The sequence below is a fragment of the Lutjanus erythropterus genome, chromosome 5 (genome assembly GCF_056507025.1).
Source record: "Lutjanus erythropterus isolate fLutEry1 chromosome 5, fLutEry1.hap2, whole genome shotgun sequence".
NCBI lineage: Eukaryota > Metazoa > Chordata > Actinopteri > Lutjaniformes > Lutjanidae > Lutjanus > Lutjanus erythropterus.
In genome coordinates, this window is record NC_139321.1 from 17,573,655 (window position 1) to 17,594,821 (window position 21,167).

Here is a 21,167-nt window from a genome sequence, read left to right on the forward strand (position 1 = left end):
GGCAGCTTTGAAGATTTGGAGGCACCAGACAAAGACCAGTGTGAGGCTCCTCTCAACTTTGCCTGAAACAATCATATTAAGTAAACAAAAGCTATTTGGAGGCAACTATTTTCAGGTAACACAGCCACAGAAGTAAAAGACAGATCCAAATGAGAAGATTATATGTGTATAATCTTAGAAAGACAGAAGGTATGCATATAGATTAAGACAAAAAATAGGAGTTGAAGGTGCAGTGGGATGAGATGCACCCACATCTGACATGCATTATTCAGGAAAATACAAATAATTCATCTTAAACAGATATTTATTCTATCCAGAGTTACTCATTATTATTTGGAAAAAGTCATTTCCATGATTACCTTGGCACAGTTAAAAAAAAGTGGCATCTGCACAAAGATTATTTGCTACAACAAAAGGATATTTTTTATACTTCATATACTTTTGTTGGTTAAACACATACAGATAGATAGAAATAATGATGTCTCTGTGCACCTCTGACGTTAGCTTGCGTTAGCTCACCTTCTGCAGTGTCACACCTGTTAGATACTTGCTCCTCCGTTGTGGTGTCTCTGGCTGTTTCGTTAAAGAATTTAATCAGTTCAGGCAAACTTTCCTTAAATAAGCATCTACTTTCTTCCTCGTTCTCCTCTGAAACCCACCTTGCAAATGCTTTCTGAAGAAGCGACTGCCTGCTTCTGCTGGTTACTTGAACTGCTCTGTCATTTTTGCACGCAAAGGTCAAAGGTCAAGGTTTAATAGTCCATTAAATATGAAATGTGGGTGAAAATTGGCAAACAAAGCTATTTAATAGGACAGGCCTGCATTTACATGTAGACAGATTTATTCCTCTATCTGTTACAGATTATGATTCATTTGGAGTGATGAGCAAGGGAAAATGTTTCATAAATAAAAATTAAAAAACACAAATTCATGCAGCCACTTGGCAGACAAGGCACAAAGCAATGTTAAAACCACCAATGAATATTCTTAAGTGCTTTTTACATCTCAGAGCAGCAATAAGTTTTGCACTTGTCTCTTAACCATTGCACTGCAATTAACCCCAACTGCATCAAAATACGCTTTCACCTCAGAGTTTTTTTTAAGAGGTCAGTATCCCAGTCACTCACCCTTTTGCACCCCCAGAAGGCAGCTCGAGGGGGAGCTGGGGGGGGGGGGACCTCTTGTGATCAGGCTGTCATTTCCTCTGGTTGGCTCTGTTATTCCAGAGAGCCTTTGTGAAGGAGCCAAGTGGTCCAGCCGCAGACAGAACGTGGGCTCCTCTCATGCATCTGAGGTTGTCAGCCCGGCAGGGGAGGGAGGCGCTCCTGGCAGGCAGAGACGAGGAGAAAACAAACATGGTGCTGAAACAAGACAGTAACAATTAATCCCTGCTGATGTCATACAGTAAATTAGACCCGACTGATCTTATTGGTACAATAAAAAGAAAACATAATGAAGAATTTACCTCAAAACATCATGACAGACATGTCACTGTCACACAGAACAAAAGAACCAAACCTCCCAAAACCTCTCCTCTCCTTCACTCAGAGCATCACTGAACAGGAAAATATTGAATTAATACTGGAAAAATTACAGGCAATTTTGGCAAGGACTGTTGAAAATTAAACCTTCATCAAAAATAAATAAATAGATAAAAAAGACATAAGAAATAATGAGCTTTTAATTTTTACTTAGCAACCTCCAAAAAACTGATGTATCTACATTTAGTTGAGTGGTTTATAACCAAAATCTCAGCGCTGCTTGAACAGGATTTTCAGGATTATCAGTTCCCCAGCTGCCATGAAGACAGATCAAAAAGTTGGAGTTTGGCGCCACCTACAGAAACAAAACATTTGGCTCCTAAAGTGGTGCTCAAAGGCTTCCTTTAAGAGAACAGCTGAAAATATGAATAATTTATCTGTCATCAACTTCACTTTTCCTGATTTACTGGAATTAAGTCTTTGACCAAAAGATAAAAGAATGACTGCAGTGACCACAAGTTTCACTTCCTCCTCTGGTATCTCTGCACTCACAAGACACAGATACATTTATGAAGTCGTGATGTTCAGTTTATAGATTTTCCACAGTGTGTTTTATACTTCTGGTGTAATAACTACGCTGCTGCCTAAGTCATTTGATTTTTTTTAATATTAGAGTGAAAGGTACAATAGTTTCATGACGTTATGTTGAAAAAATGAAAGTATAGTCTTAAAAAATGGAAACACTTGTGCCATTGCTACAAAACTGTGTTTCAGTGAAAGGCTTGAGTAAGTATAGCTATAAAAACCTCTGACTAAACCAAATCAAATTTTGAAACAGGAAATAATTGCCTAATTCTTCAGCGAGGTGTCTGTGATCTAATAAAGACCTACTAACTTGACTTCACTGCAAGTTTGACAGCCCCTTTCAAACTACAGTTCTGCTGTGACACATGATGTCAAATCTGACAGATTCAAAAGAATTGAATGCACCAAGAAAAAAAAAGCAAAGTAAGTAAATTTCTAAAAATGAATGTTACCGAAGAAATCAAGTTATAACTATTTGTACACATGAAATACTGATCATCGCTGTAAAGTTGTCAGATAAATCTACAAGTTTTTTTTTTGTGTTTATGTATTATGCAGATTTATTTATAGTGGAAAGAAACTCTAAGCTCTGTTCTGTAGTACGATTTGAGGTAACTGTACTTTGCTTGACTATTCGCATTTTATGCCGTTTTATATTCATACCTCACTGTATTTAAGAGGTAAATGCTGTATTTTAACTTTACAACATACTACAGTCTAAAGTTTAGATTTCAGACATGATGATATGATGCAACTATCATGGTGAACTCAAGTACTGGGCTACTTAAACTAGCTCCACATTATCCAGCTACAAGATTTAAATGCTGCTCAAATATTAATGCTGTCATAATCTTTCATAATCCAATAATACAGTTATATAATTGGCTATAGTATAGTACAATAGGTACTCTAGATGGGGCACTTCTGCATGATGAGTACTTTTGAAAACTTGCGCTCATGTTGCTGTCAATACTGTTACTCAATACTTCGAATGCAGGACCTTTATACGTCAGGGGAACATTTTTATATTGTAGTATTAGAATAAGATAAAATAAGATTAGAGCCTTTATTGATCCCCAGAGGCAAAATGCAGGTATTGTAGCAGCACAAGGACAGAAATAGGTATGGATAAAGAGACAAAATCAAAAAGATAAAAGACTAAAAATAAATAACATGTAGATAAGAATATAGATGAAATTTGAAAGTATACAAGAACAATTAAAGCAGTATAAGTACAGTAAACATGAATGGTGTTGTACTTAAGCACTAGTTACAGGTTCAGTGCAGCACAGTCTCAAGTTAAATGACAGAGTAGTGTGATTAGTAGCTGCAGCAAGTCAGTAAAGTATGTAGGAAATATAGTACAGTCTAATATTATATAGGATGAGTATGCATGATAAGGATGTTTTTCCCCAGCTGATATGATAACCAGCATCTACCCTCTTCTCAATGCTGATACCAATCATATAACAAATAATTTCACAGTTTTTATGTTAAAAAAAAGTTAATATAACCCGTAGTTTATACACTCCTGAAGTCTAAGATGTGGGTGTTTAAATTCAAATTACTCTGTTTATCTGAGGTTAGTTTATTTATAGTTATTTGTAATTTATAATTTAGGTTTATACTTATTAAAAATATACTTTATCAGATGCCATTTGGATTATATTCGTACATATAAAGACTATCATTTTTATAAATAGCCTTTATTTATTTTATAAATAAAGGCTGTGTTTTCCACCACTGTTTTAATAGTATGAAGACACATCCAGGGGTGGAAGTAATTAATTACAAATACTCAAATTACTGTAATTAAGTAGTTTAGTACTTGTACTTTTTTGAGTAAATTTTCAAGTCTGTACTTTTACTTGTACTTAAGTATTCATTATGCCATGTAATCTACTTAGTTACTTTTAAAATCATAGTTGAATACTGAGTACAATTTGAATGAATATCCAGACCTTTTATCTACATTTTTGTAGGCAATAAAGAGATTTGGTAGCAAAAAAGTGAATAAAAACCAGGACATATGGACAAAAAATAAAAAAAACAACACAAAAAAACAATATGTTCATGACTGATCTTTAATTTATTTTTCATTAAGAATTTAACCAGTTAAAAAAAAGTGTTCATGGATATTTAATCAATCGTCGTGGCAGTAACTGCACCTCATCTAGCTTTGTTTTGTCTGCTGGAGACATTTGCTGAATAAGGAAATAAAAACTTGAAATGAGAGGAAAAAAAAACAGCCAATCAAGAAGGGGGAAAAAAACCACTTGTTTCGTATCAAATTAATTATTAATGATTAATTGGCTGTTAGTGTTTTAACTATTAGTAAAGCAAAACACACAAAATTTAGAGCCCTAGTCTGAAGAGGTGATGGTGACATCATCGGTTAAAAGTAACTAATACTCTGAGTAGTTTTTTTGATGAATACTTTGTACTTTTACTTGAGTATTTTTCTAACACTAGTACTTTTACTTGTAATTGAGTAATATTTTAGCAATGTAATTGTACTTGTACTTGAGTACAGATTTTCAGTACTCTTTCCACCACTGGACACATCAGTATACTGTACTGTAATACTGAGTTTGATGTATTTTGTGAGTTTTAAAGGAGGTCAAACAGCGCCCTCTAGTCTCACTGAGCTGTCAGTGCAGCTCACCTCCGGCTCTGTCACATAACACCGCTGGCCGGGACAGGAGACGGATGACGGACACCTCCTCGGTCTCTATAATTAGATGTCTAACCTGCACACACAGGTCCTTCCCTGTCCCTCGGAGAGAACCGGACCGATCTCAGGAGCGGGACACTTCAGAGGAGGCCAGCAGGCCGGACAGTGATGGCCTCGGTCAAAAAAGACGACAGGCTGACGAGGACTCAAAGCTTCATGTGCGTCGGTTTCGCCGGCTTCTTCAGTAAAACCGTCACGTCGCCTCTGGAGGTGGTTAAAATCAAGAGTCAGGTGGGCACTTTTCACTGTAAGAGAGGTTTCTGGCAAAGTTTCCTCCTCATCTACCAAAATGAGGGACTTCGGGGGTTTTGGAAAGGAAACCTCACTTCTTGTCTCCGGTTGTTCCCCTACACCGCGGTTCACCTCGCCACATACAAAAAGTAAGTCAAGTTTGGAGAAAATGTGCCGTTTGTCGTGTTGCCTCACATTGTGTCGACTTTTAGCATCTCTTGCGGTTGTTATTCTGTGTTTATGCTCAATTAGCTTGTTAGCCAACTCGGTCAGCTGACGTTGACTTAGCACGTTTGTGTGCTGAACAGTGTAAAAGAGTAGAAAACACATATAAACTTTATTAGAAGAAAACTTGATCATCACCTTAATTGTTATTTCTTTGACACGATAAATTAACAAAATGCGTTCGTTTAAATCGGTTTAAATAGTCTGTTTACTTCAGCTAAAGATGTACTTCCTCTTTACCGTACGAGGCGCACCTTCTATTTTCAGCCAATCAGAAGGCTCCATTTGCTCAGTCGATTTTTGAAGTGACAGGGGCCGTTTTGACCCTGAGTTTTGTCTGATAGGCGGTTTACCTAAAGGCAACCGATGCGTCATCATTCTCAACATTATGGAGGCCCTTATTAGACTTGAAACAATAAGTTGATTAGTCGATCGAGAAAAAAAGAATCCATTTTAGTGAAGACAAATAATGATTATTGTCATTGTTGATTAATCTGATTCATTTTCTTGATTGAATCAGGGCTGAACAGTAAGGATTGACTGATTGCTGAGGACAAGTAAAATCCCCCATTGGGCCAGTAAATCAGCAAAAAGAATTAAACCAGTGTTTTCTTTTTCCAGCACTGTTGATGAAACACTAGCATTGAGGGGCTGTAAATAAATAAATAAATAAATAAAATATAAATGACAGTTTCCTTGAGTCTTTATCGTTACTTGACAACTGCTCTCCAATAAAAACATTTGTGTAAGTAAAATTGACTTTGGGAAAGTAGATTTCTGATCCACTTTCTTGACTGAGCAAGTGACAAAAAAAAATTAAAAACAAATGCTTAATCCTGCTGAATGGATTAATAGTTTGGTTTAAATGTTAAAAAATAGTGAAATATGTATGACAGTTTCCTGAAGGCCAGGATGATACATTCAGGTGACTTGTTCGGTCTGAACTGTTCAAAACTACAGTTGCAATGCTGATTAATCAGTTAGTTGATTAAAGGAAAATTAGATGTCTACTATTTTGATAATTGCTTAATCATGTCAGTCATTTTTCAAGAAAAAATGTCAAACATTTGCCGGTTTCAGCTTCTTAAATGTGGGGATTTGCTGCTTTTCCTTGTCATTTATGATAGTACATGAAGTGTATTTTGGATTGGACAAGTAACTTCACTTTTGGCTCTGGGAAATTATAATGAGCATGTTTGACATTTTTTTTGGACATTTTATAGACTTAACAATTAATCAATTCAAAATGGGAAAATAATTGGCATATTAACTGACAATGAAAATTGGTGCAGCCCTTTACCAAAACCCAAATATGTTTTGTTTACTATAACTAGAAGTCAAAGAAAAGCAGCAAAGAATCACAGTTTAATTATTACTTGCCTGTAGAATGGCATGAATGATTTAGCCATTATCAGTAATATATTTTTTGATAGTTCTTTTTTTTTTTGCGAGATAAAATAAAATAGTTTAGTAGGTAAGATAAAATAGTTAATTATGCTGAATATGACATAGCTACCAGGTTTATTAAAATACAAAGACAATAATACACAGTAGGGGTCCAAAAATGTAGTTAAAATAGCCAGAATGAGAGAGTAAATAAATCAGGTACAGATGAGATGAGGGCACAAGGAACCAAGGACCAATAAACCTCAGCCCTCATATAATAATAAGATAGTGTAATATACTGCCACTAGTACTAATGATAGTAGTAATAATATATACGGTCATACATACATACATTATTTATGGTTGATTACTTAAGTTTGACAATCCTGGGGAAAAGAACAAAGTGTGGTCACCATTAGAGGAAGTGTTGCCTGTAAGGCTGAACTCAGGGCTTACACGGACAGGATACATACGTCGGGTTACTACAGGACAAAACATACTGCAATGCCGACAGCATGGCTGATAAATAAACATGCAGGGCAGCGAGGAGCCTCTGCCGTGACAGCAGTAATCCAGGGTACAGTCATAAATACAGGTGTGGGTGCGCTGTCACGCTTCAGGACACGTGTATGTGTGTAAACAGAACCGCATCCTGACTCCGCACACCGCTGCCTGGTGCTGTACATTGTGTTCCCAGAGAAAACAGCGTTCACATACACGTGACGTGTCCCGAGTTATTCATTTTCTCCATTAGAGTAGGACACTGAAACCTTTAAAAAAGTGCTGATGTAGTTAAAGAATGTAGATAATCTGTGCATTTAAAACAATAAAATAAAAAGAGAAAATATCAGCACCATGGAGGCAACATCGATAAAGAGGATCCTTATCTGTAAAGCAAAGCAGGATTGCAGCCAACAATTATTTTGATTATTGGCTAAAGGATTTCTTTGATTTATCATTTGCATTTAGTCTATAAACTTCCTGAAAATGCAATTAATGCTCACGACAGTCTTCCTGATCCCAAAGTGACATACTAAAATGTATAGCTCTGTCCCTAAAACCAAAGATTTTCATTTCTAGGGCTGAAATGATTAGTCAGTTAATCAATCAAAAGTGTTGAAGTCATTTATTAAAGAAAAAATCCTGCTTCTCAAAACTTGCAGATTTGCTCCTTTTCTCCGTTTTATATGATTGTAAATGTGATCATTTTTGGTTTCGGACGATTCGGGAGATAAAAGAAGTTATTTGAAGACACTGACTTGGGCTCTGAGAATATGTGTTTTCAGTTTTCACTATTTTTTTATTCTTTTTGACATCTTCTTAGATCACAGGCTTTCCAGGCAGGAGGCGGGCCTCCACAGGGGGGCTCCAAACAGTTTCTGGGGAGGATCTTTGAATTACATTTGTTATCAAAAGGAGATCACATAGAACAGTCCAAATGTGTGTGATAAGGTTATAGCGATAGTTTGGGAGAAATTTACTGTTTTTCCCAGTTTCTCAGAGTCAGAAACTAATGACTGCTTTTTGGACAGACCTTTTTATATATTTGGTGTAGTCTAAAGTTATGTAAAACAGCAACATTAGGCTATATTGAATTGATGCCATAGACATTCAGAAATTGACTGAAATTAATTAAGTAATGCAAGGAGGGGTGCTTTTTTCCAAGCTTTGTCTTGAGTGGAGGCCCACAGTCTTTGAAAACCCCTGTATTAGATTAAATGATGATTAATCACAAATTCTCTCAACAGATTAGAAGAGTTAAATAATAGATTGTTTCAGCTCAAATTCAGCTGTTATAAAACAGAATAAAGCAGCAAACCATCACATTTGAGAAGCTTGAAGCAGGACATGTTTGTCATTTTTTGCTTCTAATTTATTTTTATTATTAAAGATTTTTGACAATTGATTTTCGGATTTTCTCAACATTTACACTAAACCAAAAAATATTTCCACAGACAGGGGTTCTGCTTCTCAGGTGCACAACAGGTTTTGAAACCAGAAAAACACTGAGAACAAGTAATTATTATTGATCTTGTCCCCCTCTGTGTGCAGGATAGTCCACCTTCACATGGATGAAGTGGGCTTCATCTCTCAGTGGAGAGCCATACTGGCCGGCGGACTGGCCGGCGTAGCTGCTGCACTGGTCACCTACCCTCTGGAGGTGGCGGAAACCAGGCTCATCGTCCAGAACTGCAGACAGCCCACGTACATCGGCGTCGTTCACACACTGTCTAAGATCTACAGGGGCGAGGGACTGCTGGCTCTCTACAGGGGCTTCTCCCTCACTTTGTTGGGTACGTTTGCATATTCATACAAATTAGCTCCTCTCCCACGGGTGGGGTTAAAATATCAGATTATAATGCCGTTAAAATGGTTCTGCTATTCACTTCTTACACTGTGAAGGTTAATATTTATATGAGCCGTTTGATTCAAAGATATTATGCATATTCCATTCACAGCCTACCCTACCCGTCATTTGCTCTACACAGTTCATCAGCGACACATTTAGCCGTAACTTGCAGTACATTTCCTTTGTCTTCAGGTGCTTTTCCCTTTTCTGTCGGATGCTATGTGGTGCACATGAACTTGGACAAGCTCTGGCAGGAGCCTCCTTCTCGCTTCACTCCCCTCCAGAACTTCATTAACGGCTGTTTGGCAGCAGGAGTGGCACAAACTCTCTCCTACCCTTTTGAAACTGTAAAGAGGAAGATGCAGGTAATTAACCACCAGAACACTTCTGCATGCAGGTTATGGTTTTGTTGGAGAAGTGACACACAACAGCATTTTTAAATGGCACAAACAAACTAACTAACTAACAAACAGAGAATTTCAGAAATTAAAATACGCAAAATAAATACAGAAATCAACAAATACAGACAATCAGTGTTTGATGAAGTTGCCTGCTTCAGTAGTCTAATAATTGACCAACTAAGAAATGTTTTACAATTAGTCATTTTCATGGCTTTCTAAAGGGAAATTAGTTTATATTCATTAGAAAGCACAAGGTTTTCTAGTTAACCTTGGTGTGCCTGAGTTTAATAGGGATAAAGCAGGAGAAAGTTTCATAAATCTGTCTGACAGATTAATAATTTACTTCATATTTATAAGTTCTTATTACTATTCATATCTATTAATAGTGTTGCACATTATTTTACTCAAAGTATTTTAAAATAACTAATTAAAACGAATCCCTCAGCTGGAGTTTATGGCAGGGGCAGCGTCTTTCTGTGCGGAGTTTGCATGTTCTCCTCGTGTCTGCATGGGTTCTCTCAAGGTACCCCGGCTTCTTTCCACAGTCCAAAGGCATGCAGGTTAATAGGTTATGTGATAACTCTAAACTGCCCGTAGGTGTGACTGTGAGCATGAACGTCTGTGTGTAAGTGTCAGTCTCGAAATGAACTGGCGACTCTCGGCCAACCCTGCAGACGCCGCCTCTCGCCCAGTGGCAGCTGGGATAGGCTCCAACCCCCTCGTGACCCCTCGAGGAAAAGTGGTTACAGACAATGAATGAATAAATAAAAAAGTTTACACTGCAGTAGGTTCTCAAATACAGAAAACAGAAAACATCAGTCTCTACCTAAGTTGCTTGCTAAGCATCCATTATAAATACTTTTTACAATTACAATTAATCATTTTTATGTCCCTTTAAACAGAAAATTAGTTAGAATTTATTAGAAAGCACCACATTTCCAGTTAAATAAGGTGGTCACTTAAAAAAGTGTCTTAAATTCACATTTACTAATAAAAAAAACTGTTTGGAAGGTCATAAATATTTATTTATTGGATGCTACGATGGTAATATAAAATGGTCTAAAATTAACTTTGAGCACAAGAGTTGAATTTGAGTGTCTCTGTTTCCAGTCTCTAAGATTTTGCAAATAAACATATTTGGACAAATGGTTGTTTATCTCAGTTATTGTCATTTGTCTTACTCATAATTTTGAAGCACCAACTTTACTCAGAAGAGTATGGTTATAGTTTCACATTTGATGTTCATTTTAATTGCATATTGACCTTAAAGTTAAATGGTGGCATTAAAAGTCTTACATTTAACTTGCAGACATCCTGGTTAAACTCAGAGTTACTGTATTAAACTGCACAGGGATAAAGTTGAGGAAAGTTTGATGGATCTTTAAGACAAATCAGCTAATTTACTTCATATTTATATATTAACACTATTGAGCGTGTCTATTATGTATTGTTTGTCATTATTTAATATGAAATATTTCAACATAACTAATCAAAACAAGTTTACAGTGTAGTAGGTTCCTCTATACTTGCTGTAGTACCGCCTTTAGTCCATGTGGGGGCAGTGTGAGTGCGCCTAAATTAAGTTTAGCCTCAGTTGGTCTCTCAGTGTTTTGGATCATGGAAAGTTTAAATTCTTTTGACCTTAAAATTTTTTACCTTTGACCTTCAATTTTTCTGTATTAACAGAGTAAAGAAATTATAAAAACACAGGAAAACACTTATTCAACTCTACCTTTGCTTTTTACTGCAGGAAAGTTTTTCAACGTGCAATTTCTTGTCTTTTTTATGTGCATTTGATGTTACTATGTCAACCTTGTGGTATCTCTACATGTACCACGCACCACTGAAAGACTAATTTCAATTATTTCTTGTATAAATGGACAATAAAGTTTAGAATCATGACTCTTAAATGTAATTCGAGATGCCTTCTGTATGTTGAGAAGGACACATGGGGAACAATGGCGCTGCAAAGGACAGAATACTACATCCGGTTTTATCAGCCTATTATTAGCTACCACAAGGTTCAACAGCAGCTGGGAATGTGAATGTGTCGCGGGTCTGTAGCAGCTATAGATAAGTTCTCTAAAGATAGACAGCAACTATCAGACAGAAGGCAAGCTGAGAGTTGTGTGTGTCCAGCCCATCAAACTATGTCACGTTACCATAAAGAACAAAGTTATGTAATTATTTCATTTAGGGATTCAGCTCGTGTCTGTGTGTCAGAGTTAAACATTAAAAATCAGGCAGAGGGTAGATGGTTGGAAAACAGCTGAGGATGTTTGCAGGAGCTCGGGGTAATGATTTAAGCTAAGTATTGTTTAACTCACTGGCCAGCTTGATGTTTCCTCTACAAATGAAGATGTTTGAATAGTTTTAACACCCTTATGACTCTGCGATCTCTTTGGGGACCTTGAAACGTCTAAAGTTACGTTTCCTCTGTCACATGACAGTCAGCATGTAGAGCTGTGGTTAACAAAACAGTACAAGACACACTGTGACTGTCTCATACAGGACAAGTCTCGAGAGCTTTAATATGCTGTTAACTAACATAATGATATATCACTTCTTAAAGCTTAAAATGTTTCTCATCTCCGCCTATTTTTTCACTTTACCCTTAAAGGGATAGTTCAGATTATTTGATTTTTGGGTTGTGTGAGGTACTTATAAAGAGTCAGGGTATTAGCTACAGTAGATGTCAGTTGGCGCGCCTCAGTTTAGAGAAGCAGGGAGGGGCGCCAGCATGGAAGCAAAGCTGTGGACAGGGTCAGGAACAAAAGGTGTTTTAGCCACTTAAGAAAGGCCCACCTAAACAATCAATATCAGTTTAAGTGTACACTATTATTTGGAGTATTTTCATCACTTTACTTTCCTGTCACACAGCCTCTTCCAGTTAAAAACCGCTGTTACATAAGCCAAATATTGCTCCCTTCAAACCAACTCTAAACATAGACAAAATCAGCAATATTACCTTGCAGAACATAGGAGTCGCTGGTCTACTGCTGCCTCGATTTGTTCATTAGTTTGTGTTATTTTGTGAATTCAGTTTTTTAAAGGGTTAGTTCGGATTCGGCAAAGTCACACAATAGCACAAATAAACCAACAGATCGAGGCAGCGGTAGACCTGCAACTCCGATGTTCTGCAAAGTAAAACTACTGATTTTGCCACTGGAGTTTGGTTGGTTTGGAAAGAGCAATACCTGGCTTATTTAAGGGTGATTTCCAGTTGGAAAAGGCTGCCAGATGGCAAAGTAAAGAACTGAAAATATTCTGAATATACTGCACGCTTAAACTGATACAGATTTCTTCTTTCTTTTTTAGGTCGGCCTTTTTTAAGTGGGTAAAATTCCTTTTGTTGCTGACTTCTGTCCTCAGCAGGTCATTGCTTAGCTTCTGTGCTGGTTTCCCTTTCTTTGTTTTTCTTACTGAGGGCATATTGACCAACATCTACTGTAGGTAACACACTGACTATGGAGGAAGAACCTCACAGAGCCCCACATCAAATAATCCAAACTATCGCTGTAAAGGATGACATTGTGTCAACTTTAGTATGTTACTTATTAACAGAATGATTCCTCAGAATTACAATAAGTTCTGTCTTTCTTAACGTTTATTACTAATATACCATAGACACAATCGGGCACGTTGCTGATTCGCTGCCATTCATTTTCACTTTCAATGTTTCCGCAGGCGCAGAGTGCCCGTCTGCCCCATCTCGGCGGAGTCGACGTCCATTTCACTGGAACGATTGACTGTTTCATACAGGTCATTAGAAACAAGGGTGTCCTCTCTCTGTGGAATGGCCTCACTGCCAACACAATAAAGGTACGGTTATTTTGCCATTCTCTCAGTCATAATCTATCAGTCATATAGACAGAGGACTGGTCTGCTTGTGCTGCAAATAAGTGCACGTGCTCAGGAGCATGAGTGAATTTACGACAGTGGAAGAGCTGTAACCCATGGCCTACACACACGGGAGAGTGAGGAGGGGGAGCCGGGGGGAAATGGAAAGCAATGTTCAGTGCGTAGTTCATAGCATGAATATCACAAGCAAGGTGAGCAAAGTCCGTCTCTGGTACAGCATGCTCCACTCTCCTATTACAGCTGCAAATGTCACGAGAGTTGTACGTTGTTACACAAATGTAAGGACCTGTCACGAGCAGCTGAATGAAAGTAAATCAACTTAGCAAACGTTAGAAACATTAAGGGCACTTTTAATGGTAGCAAAAGCAGACTACAGCTCTGTGTGTCTTTGTGGTGTTTTAATCACATGATTGAGGTCATAAATTAAAAGTGCCGACATTACGTTGAAATACACTCACCTCTGTCTCCCAACCTCCTGTCATTCTTGCACAGATTGTTCCCTACTTCGGCCTTCTTTTCACCTGCTTTGAGATGTGCAAGCAGGTTTGCCTTTACCGAAACGGGTACATCGTGTCACCCCTGAGCTACAAGCTTGCGCCGGGGGTCGACCAGAGCCTCAGGCCGTACGAGCTGGAAGAGGTGAAGCGCTACTTGAGAAACAGGAACTTTGGGTCAGGGGAGTCGTCTTTTGGAAACCGCTGGTGAAAGGTCACCTGAGACAGTGTCTCCTGGAAAAATACTGACTGCTGACCTCACATGACCAACAAAAAGGGTTATTTGCCGGACTGAAGTACTTCAGAGGCTTGTGTCTGTAATGATTACACAAGATTGTGTTTCAGGTTTCATGTTTTTACGTAAGGTATAAATTTGCATTTAACATCACATCCTGTCAGCAAAGGTCTACCTCTTTCAGATTAGTGTTATTTTATCTGACAGTATTACCTGTTTATGAATTATTCACTCACTTATCATGTCTTTCCATGACTGATTTTAACCAAATATCATGTGCCTTGCACATTAACTATTTATTTTTAGGCTTATTTCAGTTATTGTGTCATTGACGTTGACATCACATAGTGCCATAGTTTACTCTGATAGGTTAAAAAAAAGCTCTTTTATTCTATTTATGTGCTAGATTGTATTTTTAACGTACAATGAATGTAAATTTTTGATGTTTGAGTAGGGGTGTCATGCTTTCAATACTAAATAGAAAATTGATTGGAATCCAAATCAAGATTGGTGATTCTCCCTGTATTTTTTTTTTTCACTCCACCTTTGGCTTTCTTGCACCCATCCTGTGCGTGTCCAAAGGAAAAAAAAACAAAACAAACTTCAATGATGATGTGGTACAGTTGCTACGGTTATCTAGCAGCTAGATCAGAGTTTCAGTTGGAGACGTTATTTGTTTTTAGGGGTGCTTCACACAACTCTGCTGTGTAGCATACAGGAGGATGTCATAGTAACATTGCACAAGCAGGGACTTTTTATTCATCCTCTGTGACGGTAAACACAATACACAGCCTTCAGTAACTAATGTAGCCATGTTACAGCTGACCAAAGAAACTTAATGTCCCAAGCCCTGCACTTTTCTGTAACTGTGGCGATGTGCTGACCCCATGACATGCTTCTGCTTCCAACAACAAACTGGCTAGCCTACATCACGTAGTAGGGTTCAGGTTACCCACAAGGTAACCTTTCTTAAAGGTGTTTTGTAGGTGAAAAAAATCAATAAAAATGACAGCTGTCAGGGCATAAAACCAATGATCTCTTGGTCTTTACAAATCAAGTCTTGGTATGGCATAGGCATAAAAAAAAAAAAAAAAGGCAAAATAAAAAAAAAACAAATGACGCCCCTAAGTTTGAGTTGGTTGACATGTACCATCATGGACAATTTGTGAACATCTGTGATGGGAGAAATGTGCTTACAACATTAAAATTTCACTGACACGTTATTTTGTATGTGTGTAAGTCTTAATTAGCGTTGTGCCCACATGTTCAAAAAAAAAACAAAAAAAACAAAACAACAAACCCATGGTGCTCCAATGTGCAAGAAAACATTACACTCTCGAGTGCCCATTCAGTGGAGAAAACATGATAAAAGAGCCGTCTTTCCAGTGGAGAAAATGCAATAAAAGTGTCCCCTTGGTTTTTTTTTTCCAGTGGAGAAAACCAGACCAAAGTATCCTCTACGGTGTCATTTCAGTGGAGAAAACGAGATAAAAGTGCTCGATAAGGTGCCCCTCCAGTAGAGAAAAAGTGATGAAGTGTCCTTCATGGAGAGGAAACGTGATGAAATAGGCAGTGTTACTTTGTAATTTGGCGGAGGCAAATTCTGTACCCTAAAAAGAACGTTTAAAAAAAAAACAAAAAAACTCTTCCATCAAAGCAAACCCCAGTTTTCGCCATTCGCAGTTGCTGGATGATGGGAATTTCTAGAGTGTGACACATCAAAGGCCCTGGTTGATTGACGCCTCATTATTTTCCCACCCGCAATCCCAGAACTCTGCCTCTGATTGGCTAGTACTGTTGCCTCTGTTGGTTAGGTTGGTTATGGAGGCTATTTTATATGGATATGAATACAAGTGTTCCTTGGGCAGAATATTTTGAAAATCACTGCCCTGGAGAGCCTTTCCGGTGGCTGCCCTACATGTGAGAAACTCTGCTGTCCTTTTATGTGCTTCTGAATTGTTAAATAGTTAATGGTTGGCTTTTATTACAGATGTGTAGTAGTTATATTTTAAATCTGAGGCACAGAGTAAAAGTATTTTAATCTTAACCAGAGTAAATGCATCACAACCCTCTGCCCCGCTGCATTCAGCTGAAGCCCTTTTTAATTTTTTAACCTGTTTTTGCTTCAGGCAGATAAAACTACCCCCTTCACTGCCGAGCCCCCCTTCATTGTGTGTAGGTCTAGGATGACAAGTGTTATTTTTTCTGAATTTTGGACGTTTATTGAATGCAACTTATGTCTGATAACACTGGAACTTGTTTCCAATGAACACTCTTGTTTCTGGTGACACTTTATGATAAAACTTTTGGTAACTGACTTGATTGGATCAGTCTGCTGACAGTTCATGTGGAATAAGTCAGCTGATTCAGTCACGTCCTCCTCCATACTGTGGGAAACTGAGTGACAGCCAAAGGACATTAACAGATGGGATGACCTTTACCCACCATAGCCTTTTGGTCCTCAGCTGCTCCAAACGTTGTGACATTTGACCTTCGGCCAAATCTGATCCAAAACTCAAAATCCAAAAGTCAGTTTCCACACAGGTCTGCTGTTGTGATTGAATCGGAACAGCCAGACAAGTTAAATCAGGAAGTTTCCCTCTTGTTGTGTGGATAACGCCATGATGTACTTGAGTGATGAGGGAGAGCACCAAATCTGAATCAAAGGACATCACTTAGCCCCGCCCACATCTACCGCAGCCGACCAATGAGGCGCAGGAGTCGAAGTTCACGGTTTTTCTCGCGTTCAGTCTTCTTAAATCCCCTCTCCTCTGGATAGGAGTCGGCCATTTCACCTCCACAGGCAAACCCCACCGACAAGAAGTGAGCGGGACGGCAGCTGATAACATCTGAAGATGAGCGAGCAAGCTATTTCCTTCGCCAAGGACTTCTTGGCTGGTGGCATCGCCGCTGCCATCTCCAAAACAGCTGTAGCCCCCATCGAGAGAGTCAAGCTTCTCCTCCAGGTAACTTGTCATTTCTGGTGACACTGTAATTAGCCGGAGCTGTTAATTAGATGCTGCATGCTCGTGTCTGCAGCACGGAGCCGTCCTGGATAATTTGGAGCATTTTCCTGCTGATGTTCTGGTAATTTCTAAGTGATGGAGGGTGATTTTAACAAGACGCTGCGATAAAGGGATTCAATATAAAGATGCTGCATTCTTTAAAGTGTAAACTGGAGTCTTAATATAGTGAACTAAAGCAGATCTGTCAGAGATTGCTGCAGGCACAGATGAATGAGCATAATCGAGGCGCATCAGACCTGTTACGTAATAGACCGGCCAGCAGGCTGCAGTCAAGCCCAGCAGATCTGCAGTGTGTTATTAAAGGCAGACGTGGCCGTAGACTGTGACTGTGGTGTTTTAAAAGTGCTGCTCTTGCATTGACAGGTCTTGGGTTTGGCTTGACAGCAGACAGGCAAGGTCACAGCAAGGTTTGCGCCATGGCACTCCTCCTCCTCTTCCTCCTCCTCCTCTGCTGCATTGGGCCCAGGCTCAGCAGCAGTAACAGCAGCAGCAGCAGTGGAGGAGGAGGAGGAGGAGTGAATTGTTGAATGGATGCCATCAGAGTAGTACTCTGGCACATGGCTGTAAATGTGTCTGTCTGACAGACACAGGAGAATCATGGGAATGCGTGTCCTCGTGAGTGTCCATGTTAGAAGGTTAACAGGTTGAAGGCAGGGGTGTAAACTGCAGGTTTCATCAAGACACAAAAGCACTGATTCTTTGGACGACGACATGATATTTGCTGATATTACAAAGTCTACTATGATAGGAATTCGATTCAATTCAGGGGCCTGCGAATGGTATCGGATGATATATGTATTTTAATAAAAATTCTGTTGCCAGCAAAATTATGATTTGACAGGTTTTATGGCTGAACTGTTCCAGACATCTGTGCCATAGGAATTTTCAAAATAAAAGCTTGAAGATGACGATATAGATCGATATTTTCACACTGGATTGTTGAACATGTAATCCTTATCTCGGTCCAGATCGGTGTATCGTTACACCATTAGATAAAAGCAGATGCTCCATCACACAGAAGTTATGTCAGACCTGACATGCCCTCCTTGCATTAATGCACTGTAGGGTGGTGTATTGGCAATATGTATCAAGATACAGGGTTTACGATTCAATATATCGTGATTAGGGCCTGGCAAGTACTGATATAAATGACTAAAAAAAATTCAGATCCAATTATCAGCCAATATTCTTTATACAAAATATAATATATTTATAAACATGCATTATTTTAAATGAAGCCTCAAAGGTGGTTAAAAACTTGACAAACATATGTAATGTACGCAAATATTTTTAGTTTAGTTTCTTGTTCTTTTTAAAATTGGGGGGGGACTTTTCTGCCTTTTAGTAGGACAGCTGAAGTGAGGACAGGAAAGGGGGACAGAGTGGAATGACAACTAACAAAGAGCTGCAGGTGGGAGACAAACCCACAGTTGCTGCAGAGGACGCACAGGCCCGGCTCATGGGGCTTTACTGTCCTAACTTTATTGTCCAAAATGGTATCAGGACACTGAAACAGTAAACCCTATTTTTTAATAATAAAAAAAAACCCAAATGGGGCCACATATATGTAAATATTAAATCTAAATTAAGAAAAAAAGGATCACATTGCGTAAAATGCTGCCTGCAAAGCTTACAAATAAAACAATCTGCAGTCAGATAATGTTCTGCGCATATCAGACATGTATGCCGATACTGATATGGATAGCTTTGATAGGTCAGTATCAGACTGACAGTATCAGCTGACCAGTATATCTGTCAGGCTCCAATAGCAATGGCTATTTTCTTACCTAATTTTAGGTAAACTAGCATTGTATAAAGAACACACCACCATATGAATTGAATCAGAGTCAAAAACGTTTATGAAGTGAACCACTGCTTGAATCTTTTGCATGCATCATTATTCCATGATGCAGTGTTTTTCAGAATCGATACGTAATCACAAAACTTTATATCATGATACTCATGTATCAGTGTCTTCTTACTTCCCTAATGTGCTGCTGCATTTCCTTTTGCACTACAGGTACAACATGCTAGCAAACAGATCACAGCTGACAAGCAGTACAAGGGCATCGTCGACTGTGTGGTCCGTATCCCCAAAGAGCAGGGCTTCCTCTCGTTCTGGAGAGGGAACCTGGCCAACGTCATCCGATACTTCCCCACTCAGGCCCTCAACTTTGCTTTCAAGGACAAGTACAAGAAGATTTTCCTCGACGGCGTAGACAAGCGCACACAGTTCTGGAGATACTTTGCGGGTAACTTGGCATCCGGTGGCGCCGCCGGAGCCACGTCGCTCTGTTTCGTGTACCCCCTCGACTTCGCCAGAACACGTCTGGCCGCTGATGTCGGCAAAGCTGGAAAGGAGCGCGAGTTCAAGGGCCTGGGAGACTGCCTGGTGAAGATCTCCAAGTCAGACGGCATCAAGGGTCTGTACCAGGGCTTCAGCGTGTCTGTGCAGGGCATCATCATCTACAGAGCTGCTTACTTTGGCGTCTACGACACAGCGAAGGGTGAGTTTTTATTATTTAGCTTGGACTTCCCTCGCCTTTGAGGCTTTCATTAACCCTCCTGATTGACATTTCTCCTGCAGGCATGCTTCCAGACCCCAAGAACACACACATTTTTGTCAGCTGGATGATCGCTCAGTCTGTGACTGCTGTCGCTGGCCTCGTGTCCTACCCCTTCGACACCGTCCGTCGTCGTATGATGATGCAGTCTGGACGCAAAGGAGGTAAAAAGCACATTAATTCAAGCATAACTTAAGGTTTTTTCTGCTCTGTTAGTAGCATGAAGGTGTGACGTCTCTGCAATTCTGTTTCTCCTCTTAGCCGACATCATGTACACCGGCACCCTTGACTGCTGGAGGAAGATCGCACGTGACGAGGGCTCCAAGGCCTTCTTCAAGGGTGCGTGGTCCAATGTGCTCAGAGGCATGGGTGGCGCCTTCGTGCTCGTCTTGTACGATGAGCTTAAGAAAGTCATCTAAGCTGTTTTTGTATGTCCACTGTTCATGTTGTGAAGTTTAATTGTAACATATCTTGTACATTTGGAAGGACTTAAATGCCATGCTATATTTATAGGGACCAACTAGTATTTTCTACTAGTTGTACTGGGGGAATCTGTTATGCACTCTTCTCTTGGCCCATGCTTTTTTTTGTTTTGCCCCTCACAAGAATGTCATTCCCTGAACAACACAGGAACCTTACCGGAAAAAGAGAAATAAACACAACCTACTGAGTGAATCTCCTGTCTGCTTTTCCAAATGTAATGTCATCTATGAAGGGTATCGTTACAGAGCGTGACTGAGCGTCCTGGCAGCCCGTGTTGCTTCAGGAAGCCGTTTGGCAGCCCCCCTTGTGTCAAATGTAAGCTTGGAGCTGCAGAGGTCTCACAGGTTGTTGTTGGTGGGAAGCCAAAATCAGCTGAGAAAGTTGACCTGCTGACAACATTTCAACCAAGGCATGCTTGCAGAAAAGCGATAGGCATGACGTCAGGAGCTTCACCAGTTTATTGATGTTGAAGTTGCCTCCAGATTCAGCAGGAAACTTAACTTAAATTTCTCAGCGACCAGTCCTCCAGTATTTGTTGTTAAACATAATGGGTAAAGGCTTCAACCTGTCTGAAACCCACTTTCAACTTTATGAAAAATGTTTTACTCTATTTGTGAAAATACAAAAAGGAGATTTCAGTGCTCTTTTCACATCTAGATAAAGTAAAAAAAAGTAGTTTACTTAAGTAAAAGTGAAAATACACAGGCTCTGAAACGTACTCAAAGTATAAAAGTAAAAAGTAGCCCTCTGAAGGACATTTCTGTTGGCTGTTTCTGTCAAAGCTAACAAAATGTTTTCATCTTGTGTCTGTCGTGTGTGATAAGCACTGATGGATATACCAAAGTCACATCTTTTCTGAGTTATTGTCCTGTCAATTTATTTAGGTTGAAATCAAATGCATTAAAATTAAAGTAACGAACCTGTTGGGAAAATTTAGGCAGTAGAAAGAACAGATATTTGTGTTAAAATACAGGGAGTAAAAGTGAAGTTGCCATTCTACCTGAAAAGGTTACTTAAGTACAGTAGCAAAGTATTTGTACTTCATTACTTCCCACCTCTACGTCGACACTGGGCCAGGTCCAAATCAAAAACCAGTATACTTTCACTGGTC

General features: G+C 39.2%; 2 protein-coding genes and 1 long non-coding RNA gene across 3 annotated transcripts; 2 read left to right on the plus strand and 1 right to left on the minus strand.

The window, feature by feature from the left end:
• The first annotated feature begins 4,745 nt into the window (after positions 1-4,745).
• Positions 4,746-14,488, plus strand: slc25a43 (solute carrier family 25 member 43). The gene is made up of 5 exons (XM_084718943.1): positions 4,746-5,180; positions 8,695-8,936; positions 9,185-9,357; positions 13,081-13,215; positions 13,747-14,488. The coding sequence occupies exons 1-5, from the start codon at positions 4,909-4,911 to the stop codon at positions 13,957-13,959; spliced, it is 1,035 nt and encodes a 344-aa protein (XP_084575069.1). The 5' UTR covers positions 4,746-4,908; the 3' UTR covers positions 13,960-14,488.
• On the minus strand, positions 12,983-13,852 carry LOC146326639 (uncharacterized). Its single transcript, XR_014770613.1, has 2 exons — positions 13,713-13,852; positions 12,983-13,198 (listed from the first exon to the last, which is right to left on the minus strand). It is a non-coding gene; the product is annotated as an uncharacterized LOC146326639 (long non-coding RNA).
• A 2,266-nt stretch (positions 14,489-16,754) lies between the features above and the next one.
• slc25a5 (solute carrier family 25 member 5) lies at positions 16,755-20,248 on the plus strand. The gene is made up of 4 exons (XM_084718945.1): positions 16,755-16,949; positions 19,030-19,516; positions 19,597-19,737; positions 19,835-20,248. The coding sequence occupies exons 1-4, from the start codon at positions 16,839-16,841 to the stop codon at positions 19,990-19,992; spliced, it is 897 nt and encodes a 298-aa protein (XP_084575071.1). The 5' UTR covers positions 16,755-16,838; the 3' UTR covers positions 19,993-20,248.
• The last annotated feature ends 919 nt before the right edge of the window (positions 20,249-21,167 follow it).

What these genes read in the sequence shown, in the direction of transcription:
- slc25a43 (XM_084718943.1), top strand. Translation starts at nt 4,909, where the DNA reads ATGGCCTCGGTCAAAAAAGACGACAGGCTGACGAGGACTCAAAGCTTC. An exon ending in CACCTCGCCACATACAAAAA is followed by an intron (nt 5,181 to 8,694) that starts GTAAGTCAAGTT and finishes CTCTGTGTGCAG; the next exon opens with GATAGTCCACCTTCACATGG. An exon ending in TCACTGCCAACACAATAAAG is followed by an intron (nt 13,216 to 13,746) that starts GTACGGTTATTT and finishes ATTCTTGCACAG; the next exon opens with ATTGTTCCCTACTTCGGCCT.
- slc25a5 (XM_084718945.1), top strand. Translation starts at nt 16,839, where the DNA reads ATGAGCGAGCAAGCTATTTCCTTCGCCAAGGACTTCTTGGCTGGTGGC. An exon ending in GAGTCAAGCTTCTCCTCCAG is followed by an intron (nt 16,950 to 19,029) that starts GTAACTTGTCAT and finishes TTTGCACTACAG; the next exon opens with GTACAACATGCTAGCAAACA. An exon ending in CGTCTACGACACAGCGAAGG is followed by an intron (nt 19,517 to 19,596) that starts GTGAGTTTTTAT and finishes TTTCTCCTGCAG; the next exon opens with GCATGCTTCCAGACCCCAAG.